Genomic DNA, 26612 nt, shown 5'->3' on the forward strand with positions numbered 1-26612 from the left:
CGGGCGCCAAATTCAAACCACCGAAAGGAGACGGCGGCACTGACCCTGAGCGGAGGACTGGCGGCCGGCCCTCCGCTTCCTCCCTGGCCGGGGAAAGGGTGGGCCTTCCGGCCCTGGAGCCCACCGACGACTCTGCCGCCCCAGCCACCGGTGAGAGAGGCGGGAAGGGGCTCTGGCGAGGGGGGCTGGCTGGGACTGGCAAGGAGACGGGGCCAGAAGGACCCAGCCACGCTTAGGAGCCGAGTTTGGCGGGCATAGCATCGGGGCATTGTTAATGATTGTTTTAAAACCTGAATTTTAACCAGAAATCAGCAGGGAGACCAAGGAGTCGATTGGAAAGGAAACATAGCTTATTTAGCTGCAGCATTGTTCCTAGAGGAAATTCATATTCCAAATTCTGAGACCAAGTTTTTATAGTATTTTGAACGAAAGAAACTACAAATCACATTTTCATTGGTGACACTGATTTAAACATTAACACCCCTGTATATTAACTGGATATCCTAGCATACGTCTCTACCCCACGTCAATCAATCGTTTATCTATATTTTTTGTTTCTCAGTCCTTAAACTGTTTACGCAGCACTTCCTTTTATTTGGGTTAAAATTTTAAGTTAGGAGCCATTTCCAAATTGTTAACATTCCAAAACAGAACATTTGACATGACCTGGAATAACAACTTTTGCTCTCATTTTAGCACTATCATTTTAACTTCTGAGCAAGTAAATTTATTTTTACCATTCTACCACAGCATGGCAGTTAAAGCAGTATCAAACCGGATTATTTCTGCAGCGTGGACGTAGCCTATGTCATTGCTGTGATGGTTGTGTGTCTTCAAGTCATTTCTGATTCATGGCCTCCCTGTGAAGGGGTTTTCTTGGCCAGATTTGCTCTGAGGGGGTTTGCCATTGCCATCCTCTGAGGCTGAGGGTGTGTGCTTTGTCCAAGGTCAGCCAGTGGGTTTCCGTGGCTGAGCCAGGATTTGAACCCTGGTCTCCAGAGTGGTAGCCCAACGCTCAAGCCACTGGGCCAGGCTGGCTCTGAGGTTCTGGGGAGAGACTGAAGAGGAGCAGGGCACTTATTACAAGGGTGCTAGGATTAGGAGTTAAGATCCCTTTCTGTCTATAGTAAACTGCCCTCTCTTTCTTTGTGGCGAGAAAGGCCTGCCTGCCTCAATTTCCCTTTCCCATTTCCATCACTAGGCACTCTTCCATTATGGCGGCTTTGGGGTGGCATCTCTGAAGAACAGCACTATACGAAGCCAGTTAGGAAGCCACCTGGAGCCAGTTCGGCTATGCTCTGGAGCCACAACAAATAGCAATAAGAAGTACATCTCTACACCTCTTATCAGTGCACTTAAACACTCCCTAAGCAGTTTACAAAGTGTAAGCCAATTGCCCCCAACAATCTGGGTACTCATTTTAGCGACCTTGGAAGGATGCCAGTCTGAGTCGACCCTGAGCCCCTGGCTGGGATTAAACTCACAACCTTGTGGCTTATGAGTGAGTGGCTGCAGTACTGACATTTAATCACTGTGCCACCAGGGCAAACAATTCCCAGAATTCCTTGAGCTAGGGTAGTTAAACTGGATTATTTCATCAGTGCGGATCTAGCTTTCAAGTTCAGATCAAAGCGCTGCCCTTGCTGATCTCTAAATGTAAAAATATTGTGGTCTAAACTTCCAGAAAAATTATTGTTCCCTTTAAAAGGCTTCAAGTGAAATGTCAGAGGCGCTTCCTAGGAACCGCTATTTTAAAGGCACATACCTTGGACAAGTCACACTCTCTCAGCCTCAGGATGACCATGGCAAACCCACCTCTGAAGAAATTTGCCAAGAAAATCCCATGATTGGGGGTCACCATAAATTGGAAATGACTTGAAAGCACACAACAAGTATTTTAGTTTTCTTTCTATTTCTCAGCTGTGCTTAATTTCTGTAGAGACCCACTGAGTCTCAAGCACTTTGGACAAAACATTATGGAGATATCTTAGAAATAGTCCTTTTGAACTTGGGCTATATCTGCATTGCAGAAATAATCCAGTTTGACCCCATTTTAAGTGCAACAGTCCCATGCTATGGAATTATAGCATTTGTAGTTTTGTGAGATATTGAGTCTTCTCTGTCAGAGAGCTCTGGTGACAACAAACTACAGATCCCAGGATTCCATAGCACTGAGCCATGACAGTTAAAGAGGGGTCAAACTGCATGATTTCTGCAGTGCAGATGCAACCTGAGAGGGACTTATTTCTGCAGAGGAGACCTACAATGTAGTTCAGCTACAGTATCACAGTAAGCCATGCAGCAGGGTTGATGAAGTGTGCCCCCCAACATTTTTAATGGGCTCCCAAATCCCATCAGCAGCCCCTTTATATTTTTCAGGCAAAAAAAATCACCCCAAACCACATTTTACCATCTTCTATACCCCAAACTCGCTCCAAAAATTTGGAAGGTAAAACCAGAAGTGGCTTTTTGCTTGTGTGTGTATATGTGCCTTCAAATTACCTGTCAATTTATGGCGACCCTATACATTTCACAGGCAGTTCCTCACAATACTCAGGTGGATTTGTCAGTTACTTCCTCTGAAATATAGCCTTGTTGTGTGCTTTCAAATCATTTCCAACTTATGGGCCTGTTACAGGCTTGTTACAGACTGCCAAAATAAAGCTGCTTCGGGTCTCTTTGGAGGTATGCTGTTTGAATGATGCATGCACCCTAAGAATCTGGAAGCTGCACCAAACCTGCACTCCAGTGCTTAGGAATGGAGTGTGGCTTTGGTGCGACCTCCAGACTCTTAGGACCCATGCATCATTTAAATAGCATACCTCCAAAGAGACCCGAAGCAGCTTTATTTTGGCAGTCTGTAACAGGCCACAGATTGCCAAAATAAAGCTGCTTCGGGTCTCTTTGGAGGTATGCTGTTTAAATGATGCATGCACCCTAAGAATCTGGAAGCTGCACCAAACCTGCACTCCAGTGCTTAGGAATGGAGTGTGGCTTTGGCGCAACCTCCGGACTCTTAGGACCCATGCATCATTTAAATAGCATACCTCCAAAGAGACCCGAAGCAGCTTTATTTTGGCAGTCTGTAACAGGCCATGGTGACCCTGAGGCAAACCTGTCATAGGGGTTTCTTGGCTAGACTTGTTCAAAGTGGGTTTGTCTTTTGCCTTCCTGGTATTTGTGGATGGTCACCCATCTAAATACTCACCAGGGCTGATCCTGCTTAGCTTCCAAAATCAGACAGGATCTGGTGTTTTTAGGACTTGTTGCTATGTGCCTTCAAGTCATTTCCAACTTATGGCAACCTTTTGATAGGGTTTTCTTGGCAAGTTTCTTCCAAAGGTGTTTGCCATTGTCATCCTCTGAGGCTGAAAGAGTTTCCATGGCCAAGTCAGGATTTAAACCCTGGTCTCCCAGTGTCCTAATCCAACACTCAAACCATTACACTATGTTGGTCCTCTTTTTGGCTACTTTTCAGGAATTTGTTGTTGTGCCTTCTAGTCTTTTCTTACTTGTGGCAACCCTAAGGGCTTTCTGGGCTGTGAGTGTGTGACTCATCCAAGGTCACCCAGTGGGTTTCCATGGCTGAGTAGGAAGTCAAACTCTGGTCTTAGAGTAATCTAACACTCTTCCAACTCACAATATTGCCATTCCTGACATTGGTTTCTTTTCCCATTTTTTAAATAAGAATATGTGCTTTATATGTCTGTTTGATAGAAGAGACAAAATAATTTTCTTTGTTTTGTTACTGTCAATTTTTTATCCTGCTTTTAATGGGGTTTGTTTTGTTTTGTTCGCTTTATAAGCTGGCAAAATCAGATATTAATTTATAGTCCAGGGGCTCCTTACAGTTCAAGACCTTGTGGTTCTAGTTGTAAGAAAAATATTGTTTAAAAAAGTAAATTCAATTTTCTTAAAACACTGTACTTTTACTGTTTTAAAATGTTATACTTTTATCCTGAGCCAAATTATATATAATGCAATTTTTGCTTGTAAAGGAGAAAAGTTGCTTTACAAGCAAAACTCCAAAGAAGACTAATGGGCCCAAACAGAAAGGCCAAAATAAAGCTGCTTCAGGTCACTTTGGAGGTACGCTGTTTAAATGACGCATGCATCTTAAGAGGCTAGAAGCTGCGCTCCAGTCCTTAGGACTGGACCGTGACATTTGCACTGCTTTTGGACTCTTAGGACGCATGCAGCATTTAAACACCATACCTCCAAAGTGACCCGAGGCAGCTTTACTTTGGCCTGTCTTTTTGGACCCTAATATTACTTTTTTTCCCAAACTGTCCTTTTTTTCTAGAAAAAAACAACCCTGGTTTTTTTTTTTTCTTCCATGGCTTCAGAATTTCCAGAAATTTTGCATCTCTAGCCATTCAGTAGCCAGGCAGCCATATCAAAAAAGTCTCTCTGTGCTATTCCTAAACACTTTATTGAGACTGTTGGTGAGATACAGAGGAACCTCTCAAGCAGGCATATATGTGGAATTTTTCTTCAAGTATTGAAGTTCCAAGATGGTGAAGGCTTTCGATTTTGTCACAGACATAGAATCATAGAACTGTAGAGTTGGAAGAGACCACAAGGGCCATCCTGTCCAATCCTCTGCCATGCAGGAACTCTCAATCAAAGCATCTCCAATAGATGACCATCCAGCCTCTATAGTTTTTTGTGGGTTTTCCAGGCTATATGGCCATGTTCCATAAAAGTTTCTTCCTGACGTTTCGCCAGCATCAGTGGCTGGCATCTTCAGAGAACGCTTTGCCTGGAAAAATTGGGTGTATATATACTGTGTGAGCCTGGGAGTGCAGGAGTGATTTGCATGTGTATTGTTCTGTGTTGATGGCTGGCCTCAGGCTGGGAGGCTAATGCAAAGGAGGATTAATGTCTGCTAACTGGTGATCATTATTTGCTGGGAAAGCTCCTGATTCTGAATTGTTTCCCTGAGTCCTTATTTTGCTATTCCTCAGGACTGGTAGCCAAATTTTGTTCACTTTCTTCTTTCTGGTTGTTTAAAGATCTCAAGGAAGGGGACCCCACTACACTACGAGACCCCACTACACTACCACTGTCGAACAGCTCTTACTATCAGAAAGTTCCCCCTAATGTCTTGAATTTAGATTGGTCATGTACTGGAATGGAATACAATTCTAATATTACAGTGGGCCCTGGGTATCCACTGGGGTTTGGTTCCGAGACATCCTGTGGATACTAAAATCCATGGATGCTCAAGTCCATTAAATATAATGGGGTAGTAAAACGGTGTCCCTTATATAAAATGACAATATCAAAGTTTGCTTTTAGATTTTATTTTTTGCTAACATTTTCAAACTGTGGGTGGTTGAATCCATAAATAAAAAAATCCATGGATACAGAGGGCCAACTGTATATCATTGCTGTAAGCAAAACTCAGCCCCTGAGTTTTGTCCCTGTTCACCAGCTTACATAGATTGAAGACAGCCTTATAAAGCTACTGGCAGCTAGCTCCACTCCCAGTAAAACCAGTGATTCACTTCTACTCAGTACTCTCTTCCAACAGTAGCCCCTCCGTCTTAGAGCATGTGTTCTAGCAGAGTACATGGCCCAAAATACATAAGAGGAGGAAGAGAATATTAGCAGGTGGAATGCGTCCAGAGAAGGAAGAGTGACCAAGATAGTGAAAGGTCTGGGAACCAAGTCTTATGAGAAATGGCTTATGGAACTGGGTATGTTGGAGAAGAGAAGACTGAGAGGTAACATGATAACCATCTTTAAATATCTAAAGGAATGTCATATAGAAGATCAAGTGAGCTTTTTGTCTGCCTCTCCAGAGGCTAGAACACAAACCAATGGATTCAACTTGCAAGAAAATGGGATTCCTCCTAAACATTAGAGAAAACCCTTTACTATTAGAGCTTTTGACAATGGGATAAATAGAAAATGAACTTGTCCAGCCACCTGTTAATGCCAAGAAAGTAGGTGCCAATATCAGAAAAATCTATGTAAGCAAAGAATTGACCTCTGCCAATATCACACAAATTCCTCTATCAGCAACAAAAACAGTGATATGCAGTATTGCACAGACCCTCTGCTAACAGCAAACAAAAAAGTTAGCTAATACTTTACACTTTGTCGACAGTGAAATTGTCTTGGCTAATATATCAATCTTGTGATAGCAGGTAAAGGAGTCTGCGTGAAAGTTTCATAAACACATTGGATTATATTCAGACATAACCTCCCACAGGTGAAAAGTTTCCTTGTCTATGTGAACATAGCTGCAGGAAAAGAGATTCCACCTCAACATTAGGAGGAACTTCCTGACAGTAAGGGCTCTTAGACAGTGGAGCACACTCCCTCGGAGAGTGGTGGAGTCTCCTTCCGTGGAGGTCTTTAAGCAGAGGCTGGATGGCCATCTGTCAGGGATGCTTTGATTGTGATTTCCTGTATGGCAGGGGGTTGGACTGGATGACCCTTGGGGGTCTCTTCCAACTCTATGATTCTATGATTCTGCTCCAGAAGGTGAATCCCTCTGGCAAAATGGAGAAGATGATATTCATCTGTTCCTTCCTCTCCTTGTATTGCTTTGTCTTCCAGTCTGCCAGACATGCTCCTGTCATGTACAGGATTACTTCAGTTCAGAAACTCAAGCTTCAGTAATGAATCAGAAAACTTTATTCAGGAACCAAAGATATTTCCAGCAGACATATGTTGTCCGGACTGAAAAGCAGTTAACACATCATAATTAAATCATATAGTAATTCAAATTTTGAGCTGGCTGATACCCCATTTGCCCATAAAATCAACACACTCACTTCTCCCTCTTTGCCATGACCACCCCTCTTTTTACCATATACCACAGCTTCTCATGAGGCTGACATGGAAGCTCCCATCACAGCCTCCTCTCCTTTTCCCATCTTCTTGTTAACTACCAAAGGAACGTAAGCAACAGCCTTAGCAATTAACCTATAACTACATACCCCATCATCCAGTATTGGTACAATTTTACATGTAAGCAAGCAAAGCTGTTTTTTTAACTATGGTAGGCAAGCTGAGAGACTCAGCTCCTTTAATTAAAAACAGTGCATCAGATTAATTAAAATCAGCAATAGACTTTTATAACATTTCTTGGCTGAGCCATTGCCAAATATGCTGACCAAGCTTCAATGGTAGCACTCTACCTATGGCACTAGTGTGGAATTTTGCTTTATAAAGTGCTCTTGGTTCTTCTCAGTCCTCCTTGCAAAATAATCCTACCCATCACAAATGGTTACTTTTAACTCCTGGGAACAGGTCTGCCTTTCTGTTACAGTGGAGCTCAGTACAACTTCCTCAGAGGATCAATAGTAAGATATTATGGACTTTGGCATTTGCTACACTGTCTCTCTTTCTCAACAGTGTGTGCTAACTACACTAGGTATTTGCTGATATTATCACATGTAGTTACTTTTCCTGAGCAGTTGATTTTAATTTCCAGAGATTACATTCAAATAGCAACATCTCCAATAATTAATTTGGAAGGTTACAGTAAACCAGAAGTGGGAGATAAAATGATTGAAGAAAGAGATAAATAACTCCAGGTCAGTTGTAGTTTTGCCACTTATGCTTTTGACCCTAAAATGACTGTTTCTTTAATTAGCCAGCACTAATAAATTCGGAGGTGTCAAGTATACAGCTAAGTCTGCTGCCTCTATTTTAGATCCATGCTTGGTGTTTAAGAAAAAAATTATTTGAGGTCCTTTCATAGTATTCATGTTTTTTAAAAAAAATTCAAATGTTAACAAAATTACATAGAGAGGAAAAAATAAATGAAATGGGAAGAACAATGTACATGGAAGAAATTAACAATATAAAACTCAACTCTATGGCAAGAATTATGTATTAATTTAGTATCTGCAAGTCTAAATATACTGTGTGTTTATCCATTCTTCTGTTGTGAATAATTAAAATGAGTTAGTCCAAAAGCTCAGGTGCTGATCTGGAGGTTCAAATTACAAGGTTTCAAATATTGTGTATACAATAAACAGGTACCAAATTGAAGCAAACTTATTTAATTTTTGTATTAATTGGTGAAAAACCTGTAGATAATTTCTTCTAATTAGTTGGTTCCAATCTATTACATTAGCATAATGCCCAGATATTTGAAGTCTGAATGACTGATTTCTACTCTTGTTTGTTGCTGAAGCAATTTTTAATTGGATTTACAGACACTGATACAAAATAATTTAAATTTGGTATTTATCTTAAAGCCAGAGTGCAGTTGGCCCGTCCCTTATGCGGGGATCCTTTCTGGACCCTGCCACATAAGGGAAAAAATGCGTAAACTCAAGCCCCATTAGAAATAATGGGGCTTGTTCCCATGGCACGCACCCGGCGCACCCCATTGCTTCTTCCGGGGCGTGGGAGAAGTCTTTCCAGTGCGGCTTCCAGCATATGTGCACTGTCCTTTCAAAACCATGTCAGAATTGATTGCAGTGCAGGTACAGAATGTGTTGGATTTGTTAGAAATAAAATAGAAATACAAATAAATTCCTATTACAATACTGTTTTTGATATTTACTCCTGTCAGCCATTTGTCTGATCTAATAAAGTTTGCTAGCAGTTGAACGGCCAATGCATACAACATGGGAGACAAAGAACAGCCTTGTTTTGTCCCCTTCTTGAGACTGAAGGGCTATGAGACTTGTGTATTCCTTCTAGGAGAGGGTTGGACCTGATTGCCCTTGAGGTCTCTTCCAACTCCATGATTCTAGATTTTGCCAGTTTATTTTTTCCCCCAATTGAAGATTTGTTTGAGTTAAGACTGAGTACAAGATTGGAGTCGTCTCTCATTATCAGATCTCCCTGAACAAAATTCTCTACTGCCTTAAACATATCCTTAAAGGATTCAAGCTGTCCAGTGTCAGGAGCATAGTAGTTTCCTATAGTGATATATTTCCCTTCAATTTGTCCCCTAATGAATATAAAGGGTCCGAACAGACAGGCCAAAATAAAGCTGCTTTGGGTCACTTTGGAGGCTTGCTGTTTAAATGACACACATATCTTAAAAGGCCAGAAGCTGCGTCAAAGTTGCACTCCAGTCCTTAGGGCTCGAGCATGGCTTTGGAGTGGCTTCTGGCCTCTTAGGATGCATGCATCATTTAAACAGCATACCTCCAAAGTGACCTGAAGCAGCTTTATTTTGGCCTGCCTGTTTGGGCACAAAGTGACCTTTAGGGTCTTTTTGTCGAGTGGAAAAAGTTTGAGAATAATAAAACTATCCCATTGCTTTTTGAGGGAATCCCAGCACAGAAGTGAACTGGAAAATATGCACGTTTTAAAGCTATTTTTTACATTCTTGCATAGGTGTGTTTCCTGAAGAGAAACTATATCTAGTTTAAGGGCTTTCAGATATTTTACCACTGTATACCATGTCTTGCCTATAATGGACACATTTATATTATACGAAACAATTCTAGGGAACTCGTCACAGACTGAATTTTAACATTTTACATTATAAGATTTTTGATATAAAACAGTTTCATTACAGTAGACATGGTATTGCGAGGCACTGAAACGTCTAACCATAACATTAGAACACTTAACTGGAACAAAACCTTTAAATGGATTTGAGAGAAGTGTTCTTCTGTGCCTGGTCTGAAAGTACAGACATCTGAATGGATGGTAAAGTTGGAGGTGAAGCTGTTAATCACGTATCTACTACCCCATCATTTATTTATAAATTAACAACATTGAGATGTATAAACAAAGAAAAAATAAATACAGTGGGCCTTTATTATCTGATGGAGGTTTGGTTCCAGGAATCCCTGTGGATAACAAAATCCGTGGATGCTCAAGTATCATTAAATACAATGGCATAATAAAATGATGCCCCTTATATAAAATGGAAAATCAAAGTTTGTTATTTGGAATTTATACTGTTTTGGAATATTTTCAAGCCGTGGATAAAAAAAATCCGTGGATAAGGAGGGCCAACTGTGTAATGTCAATTTAAAACTAAGCATTTTATTTTAGATCTTGTGGCTTTATTCTGTTAGTAAGAATAGTGTGAAAGGTTACTGGAATAAAAAGAGAGAGGATACTCAGTACCTTCTCAATCTTCTCAGAAAAGGCAAAGGGTGCTCAACCTGAGGATAATAGAGCAGAGAATAGGGGCATTTCAACACAAAATAAGTAAAGAGATAGTATAGGAATACCTGGTTATATCTGGAATACCAGGACCAGATGAACTACATCCAAGGGTATTAAAAGAACTGGCAAATGTAATATCGGAGCCACTGGCAATAATCTTTGAGAACTCCTGGAGAACTGGAGGAGGGCAAACATTTTCCCCATCTTCAAAAAGGGGAAAAAAGAAGATCCCTGCAATTATCGTCCAGTTAGTCAGACATCAATAACAGGAAAGATTCTGGAGCAGATCATTAAACAGAGAGTCTGTGAACATCTAGAAAGCAATGCCATAATCACAAAAAGTCAACATTGGTTTCAGAGAAACAAGTCATGCCAGACAAATCTGATATCTTTTTTTTTTTTTTATAAAATTAACAGCTTCGTAGAGGAAGGGAATGCTGCGGATATAGTATATCTTTATTTCAGTAAGGCCTTTGACAAGGTTCCCCATGACATTCTTGCAACCAAGCTTGTAAAATGTGGGCTAGACAAGGCAACTGTTACATGGATTTGTAATTGGTTGACCAGCCCGAACCCATATTGAGGAGGGAGCAAGCTTGTTTTCTGCTGCTCCAGAGACTAGGACCCGGAGCAATGGATGCAAGCTACAGGAAAAGAGATTCCACCTCATCATTAAGAGGAAGTTCCTAACAGTAAGGGCTATTCGACAATGGAAAACACTCCCTCGGAGATTGATGGAGTCTCCCTCCTTGAAGGTCTTTAAACAGAGGCTGGATGGCCATCTGTCGGGTATGCTTCATTGAGAGTTCCTGCATGGCAGGGGGTTGGACTGGATGGCCCTTGAGGTCTCTTCCAACTCTATGATTTTATGATAGAGAAGAAAATGGCAGAGGAAAGTGACAGAAAGAAAGTGACAAAATGGCAATCAGGCTCCATCCCGATGACAACAGGCACTTTTCTTTATGTAATAACCAGAGGAGACACTCATCAGATATTGTAGATTCCTAAAGTTCAGGTTAAAACTTCTTGGTAATATTAGGGGTATTTGATGAGCCTGTGAATCGAAAATCTCTAGCAAATCCTTAGCTGGTGTTTTGACTACATAGGATTTATCCTAGACACTAAACATAAATTTCAGTGGGAATCCCCATCAGTAGCATGTGTTTTCTGGTCTTAACATGTCTATGGTTTCCTTAAATGCTTTGCTTTGTCATAGAATTTCTGGGCCCATGCATTGTAGATTGGGTTGTTTGGTTAAGGCTTGAAAGATTTTCTTAGGGAACCTTAGAAATTTGACAATAATATTTTTTTAGCCCAAGACCCTTTCCTTGATGGTGGTCTGGCTGAGATTGAACAATGCACATACTATCAAATATCTGACAGCCATTTCATTAAAAAAAAGAAAGCATGTCATTTTGCTGTGTTGCCTCGGACCCCTCACAAGCTTAAATTACATCTGCAGCTGTGGTTTTCAAGTTCAATGAGATTATCTTGTGGAACTACATTAATTCTTTCAATTCCTGAGAGGTTTTGGTTTTCAGTCTTTGCTGAGGAGCTATATTATTGGAGTCTACAATACTATTTTAGCTGTCAAAGCTGAGGTATCTCTGTAAAGGAAAAATTACCTCTGCAACTGCAAGTTTAATTTCATTTTTCATAGCTGTTAGTGTATCCAGTGACGGAATGCTTGACACTAGAAGGGTAGCAGTATTTACCAGAGAGGATTTATTTTTAGCTGCATTTATTCATTTATTACTGCCGTGTGACATCTCATACTCACTTGAATCGTTGTCTTTGCAATAGCTGTCAGTCTGTTCATGACCCTTCCAAAGGAAGAACTTCAACAAACCATTTTCTTAAAGCTTCTTTCATGTCCTTTTAATTCCCAATTAAAATATCCATATTGCAAAAGGAATATTTCTCTGTAGATTATTCCTTATCATTTGATTAACTTGGGTTACTAGCAGAGCTCTGAACTTATACAACCATTCTCAAAGGTAGCTAGTATTTTTGTTAAATGAATTCATGGAAGAGCAATGTTGTATAGCCGTAAAGCTAAAATAGGAGGATACACTTCTACAGTACTACAAAAGGCCTGCTGAAATGTGGAGAGCATTCAAGTAATGTTTGTTTGTTGCTGCTCCAATTCTTCCAAAGAAGCATGAATAGGGGAATTTTCACTGAGTTGCATCTTGTTGCTGTTGTGTGCCTTCAAGTCATTTCCAATTATGGCAAGCCTATCACAGGTTTTTCTTGGCAAGATTTGTTCAAGGGGGCTTTTGCCTTTGCTTTCCCCTGAGGCTAAGTGAATGTGATTTACCCAAGGTCACTCAGTAGGTGCCCATGGTCAAGCAGGAATTTGAACCCTGTCTCCAGTGCTATAGTCCAAAGTTATTATACGATGTTGACTCTCAGTTGCACCTTACCCCTTAAAAATAATTATGACTTCATCATAAATTTTTTCATGTAATGTTTTTTAACAAACTGAAAATTACAGCATTTGTAGATCATGAATGGGCAGTTCAGGAAAAAAAATACTGTTCTGTAAACTGGTAAGACTGATAAGAAAATCTTACCGTCACTATTACCTAGGACTCTTGCTTCATCATCAAGATGAAGAGGCATACTGTATGTTAATGATTTTATGAAGTCACTAACTCCTCCCCAATATACGTCTACAAGATGAGGAAAGTATATCTGATTTTTAATGTGAAGAGGTTTAACCCAGTTTCATGTACTGTTTCATGTGATACAGAAAAGCTCCTGTCCTGGTTATTGATACAGAAGAAACAGTAACTATAACCTCCATGGGATGTTGGGAATTACTACTAGTTGACCCTTGTAACAGCTACGGAGAGGCCAAGACTGGCTGCATCTGTCATAGAGGATCTTGATGAGATAAGATTCATCTGTACGTTTTGGGGCTGTATCTGTGAGACAATGCTGTTAGTAATTACTCTGTCATCTGCAACTGTGGGGAGTGACTCCCAGAAGGGAGAAGAGACGAGACTGTATCTGTAGGGTCCCCAGTTAAAGACTGCAAGAAGCAGTTGTACAAATTTTTGAAGAATGGCTTGTATTTTCTGATGGATGACGGTCAGGAAAAGGTTTCTTCTACTCCATATTTTATTTCAAGAATTCCTCCCAATTATACTAGGCAGTAGAATTCAAGCTGGTCATAGAAACTGTAATGTTCCTCTAGAAAACAACCAACAGTGGCTGCATTTGCTCACCACTACTGATCTCCACTTGCCATTCATGTCTCCTGGAAGGTTAGATGTATTCTAAGGTACACTCTTTCTGGTCATATAGAAATACTGCAAAGTGAAACATGCCTAGTCAGAATTTTACATGAACCAAGAATTGGTCATGTTCATGTAGAGACCCATGCAAAGACATTTGCAGGAAGCTTTTAAGTTTGAAAATTACTACTGTGAAGTGTCATGTGGGACATAATTGACTACCATGGTAAAATAGAAAAAACGAGCAGCATGGAATTGCATCCATTAAAAAAATGGGGATAGCTTGGTTGCTATGGTTTTATTGCACTCTTTCTCTGTCTAATATTTGGGCTTATGACAAGTTTTACTCACTTACAAGGTCATACGTTTTTTTTAATTGTCAACAAATAAGGTAGTTAAATAAACATCTTCAATCATATGATTGCATCATTACCTGGTGGGTATACTGTATATATAAAAGTCTTAAAATTTAAATCAAAAATTGACTCCAAAAACCTGATTTGACTTATCCACAGTCAATGTAAGTACCATACTCTAACTCTTAGCCAAAAAAAAAAAAAAAAGGGGGGGGGGAACTAGCCTCTGGTGAAAGACAAGAGCTTAATCTGTCCTGGAAGCACTGACTCTCCTCTGTTCTCTCATCCATCCAGCTTTTAGTGTGAGCAGAAACAGTGATGTCTGCTTGAATTTTGAAAGTTCTTTAGCACTGTTTCCCTTTGCTTCATTCTTTACATCTTTTGTTACATGCTCCTAAATTTTACCCTCAACCTATCCATGGGTCATATCAAAAACCATAATTCTGGCCCCAAAAATCTATCCTCAATTCATACACAAGGTCGACTTATAGTGGAGTATATATGGTAATTACACTTTATTAGGAATAGTGAGATGCTGCAAGCTAAAATCTTCCAGGGAATAAATTTGTGGTTATAAGAAACCTGCAAGGATATAAGATTCTAAAGGACCAGTTTAATTTAGTTTGTTTCCAAGCTCCATTCACATTGTTAGTTTAGTTTTTTATCATTAATTAACATAGTAATATAGTCAGATTACATTCAGTAAGGTTAATAATAAAAAGAAAACAAATAGTCACTTTGTAGCTTGCATTTTTATTTCCACTTAAGTTTATATATTATAATCTAAAAATTATCAGAAATCCTTATTTACACTCCTACCACCTATCTTGCTTTTGTTGAATATAAAGTCCAATTTTAATTTTTCTAATGCTCTTCTTTATTATCTGTATCTTTACACCAAAAAGAAAAGGAAAAAAGATTAGTTTATTCCACCTCTAAATTAGCTAATTATCAAATTTTGCCAAATAAAATTTACATCAACCTCTTTTGTTATTTATCAATTCGGCTATAATTATTTATCTCACATTCATCACCTCTAGTTTGGAATCTTTCCCTCCGTTCATTCCTATATATGAACATATAACTTCATACACTGATTTTAACAGTATAGTCAGCCCTCCATATCCATGGTTTTTTTATACACCAATTCACATATCCACAGCTTGAAAATATTTAAAAAAAAAAAAATTCCCCAAAGCAAACCTTGATTTTGCCATTTTATATAACGAATACCATTTTACTAGGCCAGTGTATTTAATGGGAATTGAGCATCCACAGATTTTGCTATCCACAGGAGCTCAGTTTTCCTGAGCTATAGTGTTCAGCGTCAGTTTCAGTCTTTGCTTCTGCTTTGTTATGCTTATCACCATCACAGTTATCATTACCCGAATTGCATGTCTGGGTATGCTTGGCTCTGTCTTTTTACTGTGTAACAAACTCCCAGGGGTGTGTGATCACTGCCACCTAAGAATCCTGACACTTGCACCCTATAACCAGGTCACCCCTGTTGGTTAGGATCAGATTTAAAACAGTTGATTCCCTAGTTGCTTTTTCCACCATCTGGACAATGAAATTGTCTGCTAAACAAGTGAGGGAACTGCCAGATCTTAAATTATCTTAAATCTCAGGGTTGTAGCTTGGGCATGCTCTTGGATTCAGGTGAGAGCAAGATGCCCAGGTCTTAGCAGTAGCCAGGAGTGTATTTGCATAGTTAAAGCTAGTTATTCATTTGCACTTGTGTCTGGAAATGTCAGATCTGGACACAGTGAAACATTCATTCATTTATCCCATTTGGATTACTATAACACATTCTATGTGGGACTGCCTTTGGAAACTTCAGAGGATCCATAAAGTTGTGGCTAGACTTTTGACAAACATTGCAGGGAATGTATAATGTTGAAACAGCTCCAGTGGCTACCAGTTCATTTCTGGGTACAATTCAAAGTGTTAGTTACAACCTATAAAGCCCTCTATGACTTGGATCCAGATTATCTAAAAGTCTGTATCTCCTAAATGAGCCTGCCTAAGTTTTAAAAATCTTGGGGGGGGGGGGGTTTCTCTTGATCCCACCAGCATCACTGGCATGTTTCATGGAACACAGGAGAAAAACTTTTTGGTGGCTACTCCCAGGCTGTGGAATTCCAATCCATAGAGATTAGGTTGGGCCCCTCTCTGTCCTCTTTCCGCCACCAGATGAAAACCTTTTTGTTTATCCAGACGTTTGATTGTTAAGTGTCCATTGAGAAGGTCTTATAATCTGGAGGTGCTCCATTTTTATCATCATTATTATTTTAACTACGTTCATGTTTTAAATAATTAATTTTTAAACTTTTAAACTTTGCATTAGTCATTGTTTTGACTGTACAATGTTTTGATATTGGTCATTGTTTCAACTTATATTATGTGCCCTCCCCCTTACCATGTGGCGAGAAAGATGGGAATATAGAATAAATAAATAATAAATACCGTCTATGATATTTTACTGCTTACACTTGCTAAAAATATGATTCCTGCATTAGAATGCAGAAAAATAAGTATCTTACTTTCAAGAAGCTCCCTCGCAATAATATGTCCTGTGTTCTCATAGTTGGATTGTAATGCTCTTCTTTGTGTTATGTAGGATACATTCTTCTCTTCTTGATGGAGATCGACTGCACTGGTCAAGGATGAAGAGCAGCCCACATAGACCCCTGATTCTCAAGAGACGGAAATTGTCTCTCTCTCACACTGATTCATCTGTCAGCCAAGGAAGAGATGAACCAAGTAAAGGATCCCCTGAGCAGGAACTAGCAAAAACTGATGTACATGATACAAACAGACAGGAGCATGTAATTCAGAGAGTGTTTCCAGGAATTAAGATCATTGACCATCCCACCATGTCAAATACACAGGTGGTAGCTGTTCCTGCCAATGCAGATATCCAAAGTATCCTTGAGGCTTTGATGACTAGAGGAAAAAAATCTGGTGATAATGGGCCTAACAAGTTTATTCTCATCAGTGGTGAGAGCAGGAATCCCCAGATGGATTTAAGAGCAGTTCAAACTGAAGATCAGCACGTCATTGCCAGTAATGTCGCACAGAGAGTGGACAAGTGCAGTGGGGAAAGTTCTGCAACAATAGAAGAGTCAGTCTCTTGTGCCTCGGAGTCACTGTCGGTGGGAGGACAAGAACAGGATGGAAATGGTATGTAGACATTTTCATGGTGAAAAATGTAAATTTTGTCTTGGAAGTGTGTCCTTGGGAGCAGAAAACCTCAGTGCTTGAAAACAGAAGCTCTTGAGTAGTCCAGTGCAAAATTCTGGTACATGGAGTGAGAGAAATCAAATGTTTAATAGTACAGTCAGCCCTTCTTATGCATGGATTTTTTATACACGGATTCAAGCATCCAAGGTTTGAAAATGTTCAAAAAAAGTATAAATTTCAAATATCAAACATTGATTTTCCATTTTTTATATGGGACACCATTTTGCTATGTCATTATATTTAATGGGACTTGATCATACATGGATTTTTTTATACCCAGGGAATCTTGGAACCAAACCCCAGCGTATAACAAAGGTCCACTGTGAAAACAAAACTGTACAAGGGGACACTAGCAGCCCTTGAAAGAACCTCTGATGTGTTACAAGAAATAATTCAAGACTGATGAAGACTAAAGCACCCATCTATGAAGGGAACTGCCCATTACATGAATTACTGGCCTGGGCTTGCCTCCTTCTAATCAGGAGGCATGCCCTGATTAGCATAGATAAACAAGCAGAATTCCAGGAGATGAATTCCCAGATAATGCTTATTTCACACATTCTAAGTACAAGCCTTTTGGAGTATAAGAATGAGTGTGCTTCGAGTTTTATTTTTCTTTTAAAATCATGTCTGCATTGGATGTTTGTGGAATACAACAGAATAGGCAAAACTGTTTGTCAAAGATGGCACTTGCCCTTCCTTATTCTATAAAGTTGTTCTAAAGTCAGAGTTATCAGAATCATCATAGGTTGCTTTTTTATTATTTTTTTATTTTGACTACAGGTAATGAAAGGGTTTTTGTTTGTTTTTTAAACACATCCCTGTTTGAGTTTCATGAATCAGCGATTCTGTCTCTTCATTTTTCAGTTCTGAAAGAAATACTAAAGACTCGTTGGTTTTTACTTCAATCTACTTTTGTTTCTAGAAAAATTAATTAAATTAAAATCACCATTAAAACTAATGTTTTATCAAAATATCTATTAAAATAAGCTATTTTTCTCTCCTAAACATTTTTAGTGAAAGATCTACTAGAAAGGGTAATAAGATTCCCATTAATTTTGGGGGTGGGGTGGGAAAGATTCCCAAACTATTCTTATCACAATATGCCTTTGCGTGATGTTTCCAAATAATCAATATAGTGAGACCCCAAATCCACAGGATCTCAAGTTCCATTGTCCCCAATGGTAGCATGTACACGTGGCCATGCCACCATTAGGGACAAAAAACCTCAGGTCTCATTGACTCTTATGGTGGCGGGGCCAATGTATGCACCACCATTGGGGACAACAGAGGTTGTCCCTAATGATGGTGCAGCCATGTGTATGCACCACCATTAGGGACAATGATGGCTGGGCCTAATGGTGGCATGGCCATGTGCATGTGTCACCTTTGGGGACAGCATGGGCTTGCTGTCCGCAGATGCTTAATTCCACAGATGACAAGTCCACGGATACTGAGCTCCCACTGTACATCTCTCTACAAAAATATTTTCTTTGTAAGTGCTGAATTACTTTCCCAGCAGAGAGGGTCCTGTCCTCCTGTAATCTGGGTTATGTACCTCCCATTTGCTCCTGTAGGCAGGGACAAAAGAAGACCGGCCCCTATATAGGGAGGGACTAACCCCTCTGGGCCTCAGTCTTGTTCCTGCCTACGCTCCGAGCAGGTCAACTCCTTCAGCCAGCGAAGTCGTTTCTTCTTTCGCCGAAGCGGTCAGTTTGTCCCTTCTCCTGCCTCTCCTTGCTCCCTCTTCCCTGCCTCTCCCTCCTCTCGGTGGTGGGCTATGGCAGAGGACCCTAGGTTCACGGGTGAAGGGCCTCCCCAGGGAAGGGCTTCCCCAGTGCAGGGTTTGCCGGCCTCCCCAGGGGAGCCGGCGACAGAGGTAGAGCATGGGGCCCTGCCTCCTCGGACCTCGGTCCCGGGGGGCTCCGAACAGGCCCCCTCCTTCCGCCCGGGCCATGGTGGTCCCCAAGGCCTGGAAGAGGCCCCGTCGACCCCCAGCCTCCATGAGGCGAGCGTGGTCCGGGAGCTTGGTGAGTTTGTTAGGGCCATCTTCGCCCGAGAAGCCGCGAGCCTCCTGGGGGTGGGTAGCCTCCCTCCTGGAGGGCAGACTGGGGACCCCCCCGGCCCCGCGCCCCTGCCCCATGTTTTAGGGGCTGCCGCAGCCCCCCCTCCTCCGAGTCCCTGCCGGCCAGGGACCAGTATGGAGCCTCTGCCGCTGCGGAGAGTGCCCACCTGCGGGCAGCCCCAGGAGCCGGCCTCTCCCTGGCCTCCCTCCCTTTCCCGCCCGCGGTTTCCTCGGGCCTCCTCACATGGCCCTCCGACCTGGGGGCCGGCTGGCAGCGCCTCCAGCGCCTGACCGGTGGTCCTGACGCCCTGCAGGCCAAGCCCCAGCTCGACCTGGCCGCTGAGGCGGTTTGCTCCTCCGCGCCCCCGTTGCTCCGGGGAGGGGCGCGCGAGCCGGCGGATGGCGGGCGCCATCTTGTACGGCCTGATGGGGGCCGCCATCTTGGTTGGCCCGATGGGCGCCGCCATTTTGACCACGTGGGGGCCGGCGGCCATCTTGATCAGGTCCATGGGGGCCGCCATCTTAGTGGTGGCCCTGGGAGGCGCCATCTTGGGAGCGCCCAGTCCGCTCCCTCCTGCCCCGCCGCAGCCGCGATGCTGCCGAGAAGCGCCCTGCACTCCAGGACGATGCAGGGTCAGCCGCCCACAAGCGGCCCAGGGACGATGATGAGGCCTCCCTCTCTGACTCCGAGGTCGAGGCCGGATACAAGCCCCCCCGCAAGAGACACAGACGGGCGCCCCGCCGCCTCCCTCAGGCCAGTCCGGTCCTCTCCGACCTGGATGAGGACGCGGAAGATGAGGCCGAAGCCAGGGATGACTAGGAGGAGGGCGAACTTTCAGGTGAAGAGGAGGCTCAGGAGTCTGAGCCCCCGGTGACCTCAGCGCGCCTGTTCAGGGCCGAGGACTTCCCTAGACTGTTAGGTAAGACCCTAAAGACCCTGGCCATTGCCCCCCCAGCGGAGGCCAGGCCCCTCCAGGACTCCGAGTTGCCCAGGGTAGGGGAGGGACTGTTCCCTGTGCCCACCCCGGTCTTGGCTGAGATCCCATGCCCGGCTAACCTCATGGAGGTCATCAGGGCTGAATGGAACAGGCCGGCCACATCGGGCCCGTTGCCCAACTCTATCAAAAAACTATATAGCTTTCCCTCTGCCGTGATGAATAAGCTACAGATCCCGGTCGTTGATGCCCCTGTGTCGGCTCTCGTGTCCTCCGCCGTCTTCTGCAAGGACGGGGAGGACACCCTCAAAATCCCAGAGGACAAAAAAGCAGAGACAGCCCTTAAAAAGGCCCATGAGGCTATGTCTGTGGCAATTAGGGCGGCAGCGGCAGCCTCCATAGTGGCCAGAGCCTCCCTGTCATGGGCGCGGGAACTCCTCCAAGAGGTGCCCCCCCACAAACCACATCTCAAACAGGGCCTCAACAAGATCGCCCTGGCCTCAGCCTACACGGCCGACGCGACCTTAGACTCAGTCCAATTCTGCGCCAGGGCCCAGGCAGCGGCGGTCACCGTGCGCCGCCAGCTCTGGTTGAAAAATTGGAACGTAGATGCAAAGTCGAAACACAATTTGGCCTTCACTCCCTTCCTTGGGGCTAAATTATTTGGAGAGTCACTCGACCAGGTTCTGGTGGAGGACAAGGATAAAAAGAAAACATTACCAGGGGGTCGCAGGTCGGACAACAGGGCCAGGCCTAGATCTAGAAAGCAGTTTTTTCGTCCCTCCAGACCTTTCCCCTCCTCCTCCCCCGCCTCCTTCTCCCAATCCAGGGACGCCAGACCTTTCGGCCAGCGCTGGGGTGACAATAGACAACAGCCCAGATAGCCCCGGCTGCCCTTCCACCAGAGAGGCCAGTCCGGAGGCAACAGGGGACCCCGCAAACAACAACAACAACAACAATGATGGGGCGCCTCCAGTGGGAGGCAGGCTGAGAGACTTTGTGTCGGTCTGGGAACAGTCCACCCAGGACCGGTGGGTGCTGGACACCCTACGATCGGGATACTGGATAGAATTTTGCCGGCGTCCTTGAGAAAGATTCATCCCATCTCCAAGGTCAAAGAACTCAGCCAAACATGCTCTCCTGCTGGAAGCCATCAGAGACTTGCTCCGTTTGGGGGCCATAGAGGAGGTTGTGAGCTCACAATGGTTCACAGGTTGCTACTCCACTTTCTTCTTGGTCCCAAAGAAGAATGGAAAATGGAGGACTATTTTAAACTTAAAGGGCCTAAATTCCTGTATAACCTACAAGAAGTTTCAAATGGAGACCCTCAACTCGATACTGGAGGCACTTCAGCCCAGAGACTTTCTCTCGTCACTGGACTTGCGCGATGCCTATTTCCACATCCTTGTTCACCCCAGTCATCGACGATACCTCAGGTTCGCCTACGACGACCATCACTACCAATACAGGGCCTTGCCCTTCGGCTTGGCGTCAACTCCGAGGGTGTTTACCAAGGTCCTCGTCGCCCTGGTGTCTCACTGGAGGACACAGGGTCTTCATGTCTACCCTTACCTCGACGACCTCCTGATAAGGTCCCCGATGCTTCAGCAGGGTCGCTCGGATGTCCGCCTGATTCTTCGCTCACTAGAGGACCACGGTTTCCTGGTGAACCTCGACAAGAGTTCCACCGAGCCGGCCCACCAGATCCATCACCTGGGGACGCAGCTCGACACTACAAAGGGGATCATCGCTCTCACTCCGGAGAGGGTCCAAGCCATCCTCAGGGCAGTCGGTCAGGTCCTGGCCTGCCCCAGAGCCAAGATTTCCCTGTTGGCCCATCTTCAGGGCCTCATGGTGGCAGCGAGAGACTGTGTGCCATGGGCCAGGTTCCACTCAAGACCCCTTCAATGGCTGCTCCTACCTTACCAGGAGGCCATAGCCACCAGGTCCAACCTCAGGATCACGGTGACCCCACAGGTGCGCGACTCCCTCCAGTGGTGGAGATCGCCGGCAGTCCTCAAGGGACGACTGATCTGGAGCCAGGAGATGGTCCAGATCACCACCGACGCGAGCCTGAGGGGTTGGGGAGCCCACTGCGGACTCCAGATGGCACAGGGGAGGTGGTCCCTCGAGGAACAGGCCATGTCCATCAACAGACTAGAGCTGAGGGCAGTGAGGCTGGCCCTACTGTCCTTCCACCAGTCAATCCTCAACAGGTCAGTCCTGATCAGGACGGACAACACGACGACAAAAGCTCACATCAACCGCGAGGGCGGCACGAGGTCAAAGGATCTGATGACCGAGTCGCGCCTTCTATTCCTCTGGGCAGAAAAGCACCTGGTCTCCATCGAGGCAGAACACCTACAAGGCAAACTCAACACGATGGCCGATTGGCTGAGCCGGACAGATGTCGACCAGGGCGAATGGGAACTCCATCCCGAGGTGTTCCGTCTGATATCTCGCCTGCTAGGCCAGCCGCAGATAGACATGTTCGCCTCCCCGATAAACGCCAAACTGCCCAGGTTCGTGTCACGTTTCCAGACAGAAGGGGCCGAGGCAGTGGACGCTCTCAACCTAGAGTGGCCAGACGAGCTGGCTTACGCCTTCCCACCTCTGCCTCTGCTGCCCAGACTGTTGGCCAAGATCAGGAGAGAAAGGATCAAGATGATACTGGTGGCTCCAGCGTGGCCCAGACGCCCTTGGTTCTCCGAGGTCCAGACTATGGCATCAGCCAGCTTGACCCTACCACACCGCCGAGACCTCCTGAGCCAGGGTCAGATCTTCCACCCCGACCCTCAGTGGCTGAACCTTCACGCCTGGAGGCTGAACGCCTCATGCTACGCCGGTGTGGATACTCTACAGAGGTCATAGATTCCATCCTGGCCACTAGACGACCATCTACCAACCGCATCTACGAGGCTACCTTCAGTCGGAACTGGGGGCCCTGTCAGTCCGCAAGGACTTGTGCATCTTCAGGCCAGATTCGGTGTGCCTGCGCCCGGACCCCACCTTCCTCCCGAAAGTCAATTCACCCTTCCATGTCTCTCAGGACATTCTGTTGCCTTCCTTTTGCCCCAACCCCCAAAGGGACTTGGAGAAGTGCTGGCACATGCTTGACGTGCGGAGGGCCCTTAAGGTCTATCTTAAGAGAACAGAACCCTTTAGATCTTCCGAGGCCTTGTTTGTCTCTTTTCGTCAAGGCTCTTCAGGACGTAAGGTCTCGGTGTCCACCCTGAGCAGATGGATCAGGGCTTGTATTGTCGAGGCTTATAGGGCTTTAGGCCTCTCCCCCCTGAAGGCATTATGGCACAGTCCACCAGGAGTGCGTCTACGTCGGCCGCCCTATTTACTAATGCCCCGATTGCCGAGATCTGTAGGGCGGCTACTTGGAAGTCCTCCTCTACCTTTGTGAGACACTACAAATTGGACGTGTTTCAGTCCGCCGAGGCGGCCTTTGGCAGAAGGGTCCTCCAGCAGGTGGTCGCTGAGTCCGCAGGCTCCGACTAGGCACCGTCCCTCCCTAGGGGTGAGGGCTTTTGTAAATCCCAGATTACAGGAGGACAGGACCCTCTCTGCTGGGAAAACAAACGTTGGGTACTTACCGTGACACGTTAGTTTCCAGCAGACGAGGGTCCTGTCATCCTGCCCACCCTCGGTGCCCCTGCGGCTCAGCGCGACCTGTTGCTTGACCCTTCCTCTACTTCTGGTTCGCTGGTTTTTGCTGGTTTATTGTTGCTTGTTGTCAAGCCATTTGGGACCGGTCTCACGGGACGGCCCTTATCATGTTTAGTTTTAAGCTGTTCCTTATGATTGCCTATTAAAGGTCAGTTATTTTATCCTGCTTCGCTTGGCTTGTCATTGACTGAGGCCCAGAGGGGTTAGTCCCTCCCTATATAGGGGCCGGTCTTCTTTTGTCCCTGCCTACAGGAGCAAATGGGAGGTACATAACCCAGATTACAAGATGACCGGACCCTCGTCTGCTGGAAACTAACGTGTCACGGTAAGTACCCAACGTTTGTTTCTATATGCTGGCCCAGAACCTTGCCCCAAAATCAAATGGTTTGTGATGGCCATAAGATTTACTAAAGAGGTCCAGTGCAAAGGTTTGCCTTGACACCAGGTTTTTCAGTCTTCTGGCCAACCTCTACATTTGGGTTTTATAGCCTGGTTGACTAATAGAATTTTCAGATGGCATTTCACCAGTCTTTTAGAATTTGACCGTAACTATTGTCTATGGGGTGAAGCAGACCACCCCAAAGGGGCAGCTTGAAGCCACCCCTGAGAGAATTTGGTTGGGGCCATGGCAGCGGCAGTCCACGTCCCTAATCTGCCTTTTTGCTGGTCCAAAAAGAAGCAGTAAAAGGCTGCTCCTTTTTGAGCTGGCAAAAAGCCGGCTTTTCCCACTCCACCGTGGCTTTACGGTGCTGCTGTAGCATTTGGCATGTGAATGCTGCACTGCTGGAGCACCCTGAAACAGCCTATCAAGCCAGCTGGGGATGTGCATCGTGCATACGCCACGCCCCAAGCTGGCTTTATGCCAGCTTTTTATGCCATCTGTACCAGCCCTATGTCATTTTCTATGCAAATACTGAAGACAACTTTGTGAGCTGAAATTGTTCTGGGGCATATAGATTTTAATTTTGTACTTTACACATGCCATATAATATTCATATTCTAATTTTTGCCTTATCTTTGTATTAAATATGTTTCTAGTTGTTCTTCCCATATCTTTTATGGCATTATCATATATAGGAAAATCTGATTTATTTTTCTCCAGAGAATCACCCAGATTTTCAGCAGGATCCTGTGGAGCAGACTGTAATTCACTGTTCTCGCAGGAACAACTCTCTAGTCCTGTTCACTATCCATACTGCTCACGGGCATTAACTCCATCGCTCTAGGTGTCTGCTCAGAAATGGGAGAGGGCTAGGTCCAGTGCAAAGGTCATGTCATGAGGAATCATAGATCTTAAATTTTCCTCCCTCACCTCAATGGTTGGTTCTCAGACATCAAGATAAACTTCCTACGTGTGTACCATAAGAACCAGCATGATGTAACACTCTGGGCATTGAATCAGGACTCTGGCAGACCAAGGTCTGAAATATTGTTCAGCCATGAAAACAGCAGTAAATTATCTTGGGCAAGTTAAACTCTTTCAATTTATAAGGAAGGCGCTGGCAAATCTCCTTTGAATTAATCTGTAACTGTAACCAGTCAGTTTTCAAAGTAACTTTCCAAACTATTTTGAATGTTGTAGGCAGGGCATTTTCCAGGGTAAGAGTGGGGGGACCTGTCATTCTTGAGAATTATAAAAGTTTTTCTTAACTATGATAGCCAATTTTTAGCAGATATGTTAGCCACTGACTTTTAATCTTGCCCATATCTGACTATCTCTGAGCACTTTGTGATTAGATAACTTAGACCTGCCTTCCCCAGTGCTAGACTTACAAAATTGTCTCTATGCCTGTCTTAGCAGCTGTTGGGCCTACTGCAAAGCAAAGTTCCAACCTCTCCCTACCTGATGTTTTAATTTTGTCAGAATGTTATGATGGGAGAGAAAGAGAGGGGGGGGGGGAGAAAAGGGTGTATATGTGATGATTACTTCTGTGAAATGAAATGTTCTGTTATGTTATGAAACTTGACTGGATTTTAAATTGCTAATAAGAAGGGTTCTGCCTGTTTCAGGCTCACTCATGATATTCTCTCAAAAATGCCAAAAGTTAAAGCTAAGTTTTGTTAGGAAATAGAATGAGGTAATCCTTATCTCATGTAATGTTTTCTATTAATGACGTTATTCTATTTGTGTTTGTAAAGGGCACCAGATTAGTGAAATGCAGAATTTAAGCAGGTGAGTTTCCTGTCATGTAAATAATAGGAAAAACGTCATTTGCTAAATTTCTGTCTGCCATACTGTTCTTTGTAGCACAGGAACAGAGCCGGTAAAATGCTGGCAGACTTAGCTATGAATAAGACTGAGTAGTTTGTGCATCCATGAAGTTCTGGTTTGAAGGGCTTCAACTTAAGTCTATAAGGTGGTTCTGCCCAAACTTCACTGTAGGACCACTTATCTCCAAGATACTGGATCTCTGCTCATAGCAATGCCTAGAACCACTTCTTGCGGATCTCAGTTTACAGAATGAGAACTATGCGTTTGTGTCCATATAGGCAGTGGGGAGACAAGTTGCAGCCTGGATAACAGTTTGACTAATATCCAGTGGCTGGGCAAGATGAGCTCCAGTGAACTGAGTCCGTGCGGTGTGAAAAAAGAAACGGAGAAGGAGAACCAAACCCCAAAGCACAAAACAATTAAGGTGAGCAAATTTCATAGTCAAACAGTGCCCAAGAACAACTGAGGTTCCAGTCTGTAGTCCAGGATTTCATCACTTGTAACATTCAGTCTGCTGCTGCTAACTCTGCAGATGCTTCTTCCACCTTTTTCCTTCCCAGTGTTTTGATATGCTTCTGACTTCTATCCATACAACAAGCTGGACTCAGGGTGAGCAGGAGACAGATGAAAGAAGTAATGAGAGAAGTGTCAGTTGAATCTTCCCTGGAAGCAGTGAAGAATTAAAGTGTGGGACGAGTGATCCCTTAGTTGCCATTTGGCAACCATGTGTCGACAAGAAGCCTAATAATAATAATAATAATAATAATAATAATAATAATA

At 44.0% G+C, this 26612-nt stretch overlaps 1 protein-coding gene across 3 annotated transcripts in view; it reads left to right on the forward strand.

Annotated features, from left to right (window-relative positions):
- FOXM1 (forkhead box M1) overlaps positions 1–26612 on the forward strand; it is a 60533-nt gene continuing 33921 nt past the window's right edge. For 2 of the 3 annotated variants that reach the window (XM_089500259.1, XM_089500260.1), the window contains exons 1-3: positions 1–150; positions 16323–16885; positions 26111–26256. In XM_089500259.1, coding sequence (XP_089356385.1) covers positions 16369–16885; positions 26111–26256 — 663 coding nt within the window. In that variant the 5' untranslated portion in view covers positions 1–150; positions 16323–16368. Of the gene's footprint in view, positions 151–16322; positions 16886–19916; positions 19931–26110; positions 26257–26612 lie in introns of those variants that run through there. The other variant, XM_089500261.1, reaches the window with a different exon arrangement.

The sequence above is a fragment of the Sceloporus occidentalis genome, unplaced genomic scaffold, assembly GCF_023333645.1.
Source record: "Sceloporus occidentalis isolate IW3139 unplaced genomic scaffold, rSceOcc1.0.p SCAF_150, whole genome shotgun sequence".
NCBI lineage: Eukaryota > Metazoa > Chordata > Lepidosauria > Squamata > Phrynosomatidae > Sceloporus > Sceloporus occidentalis.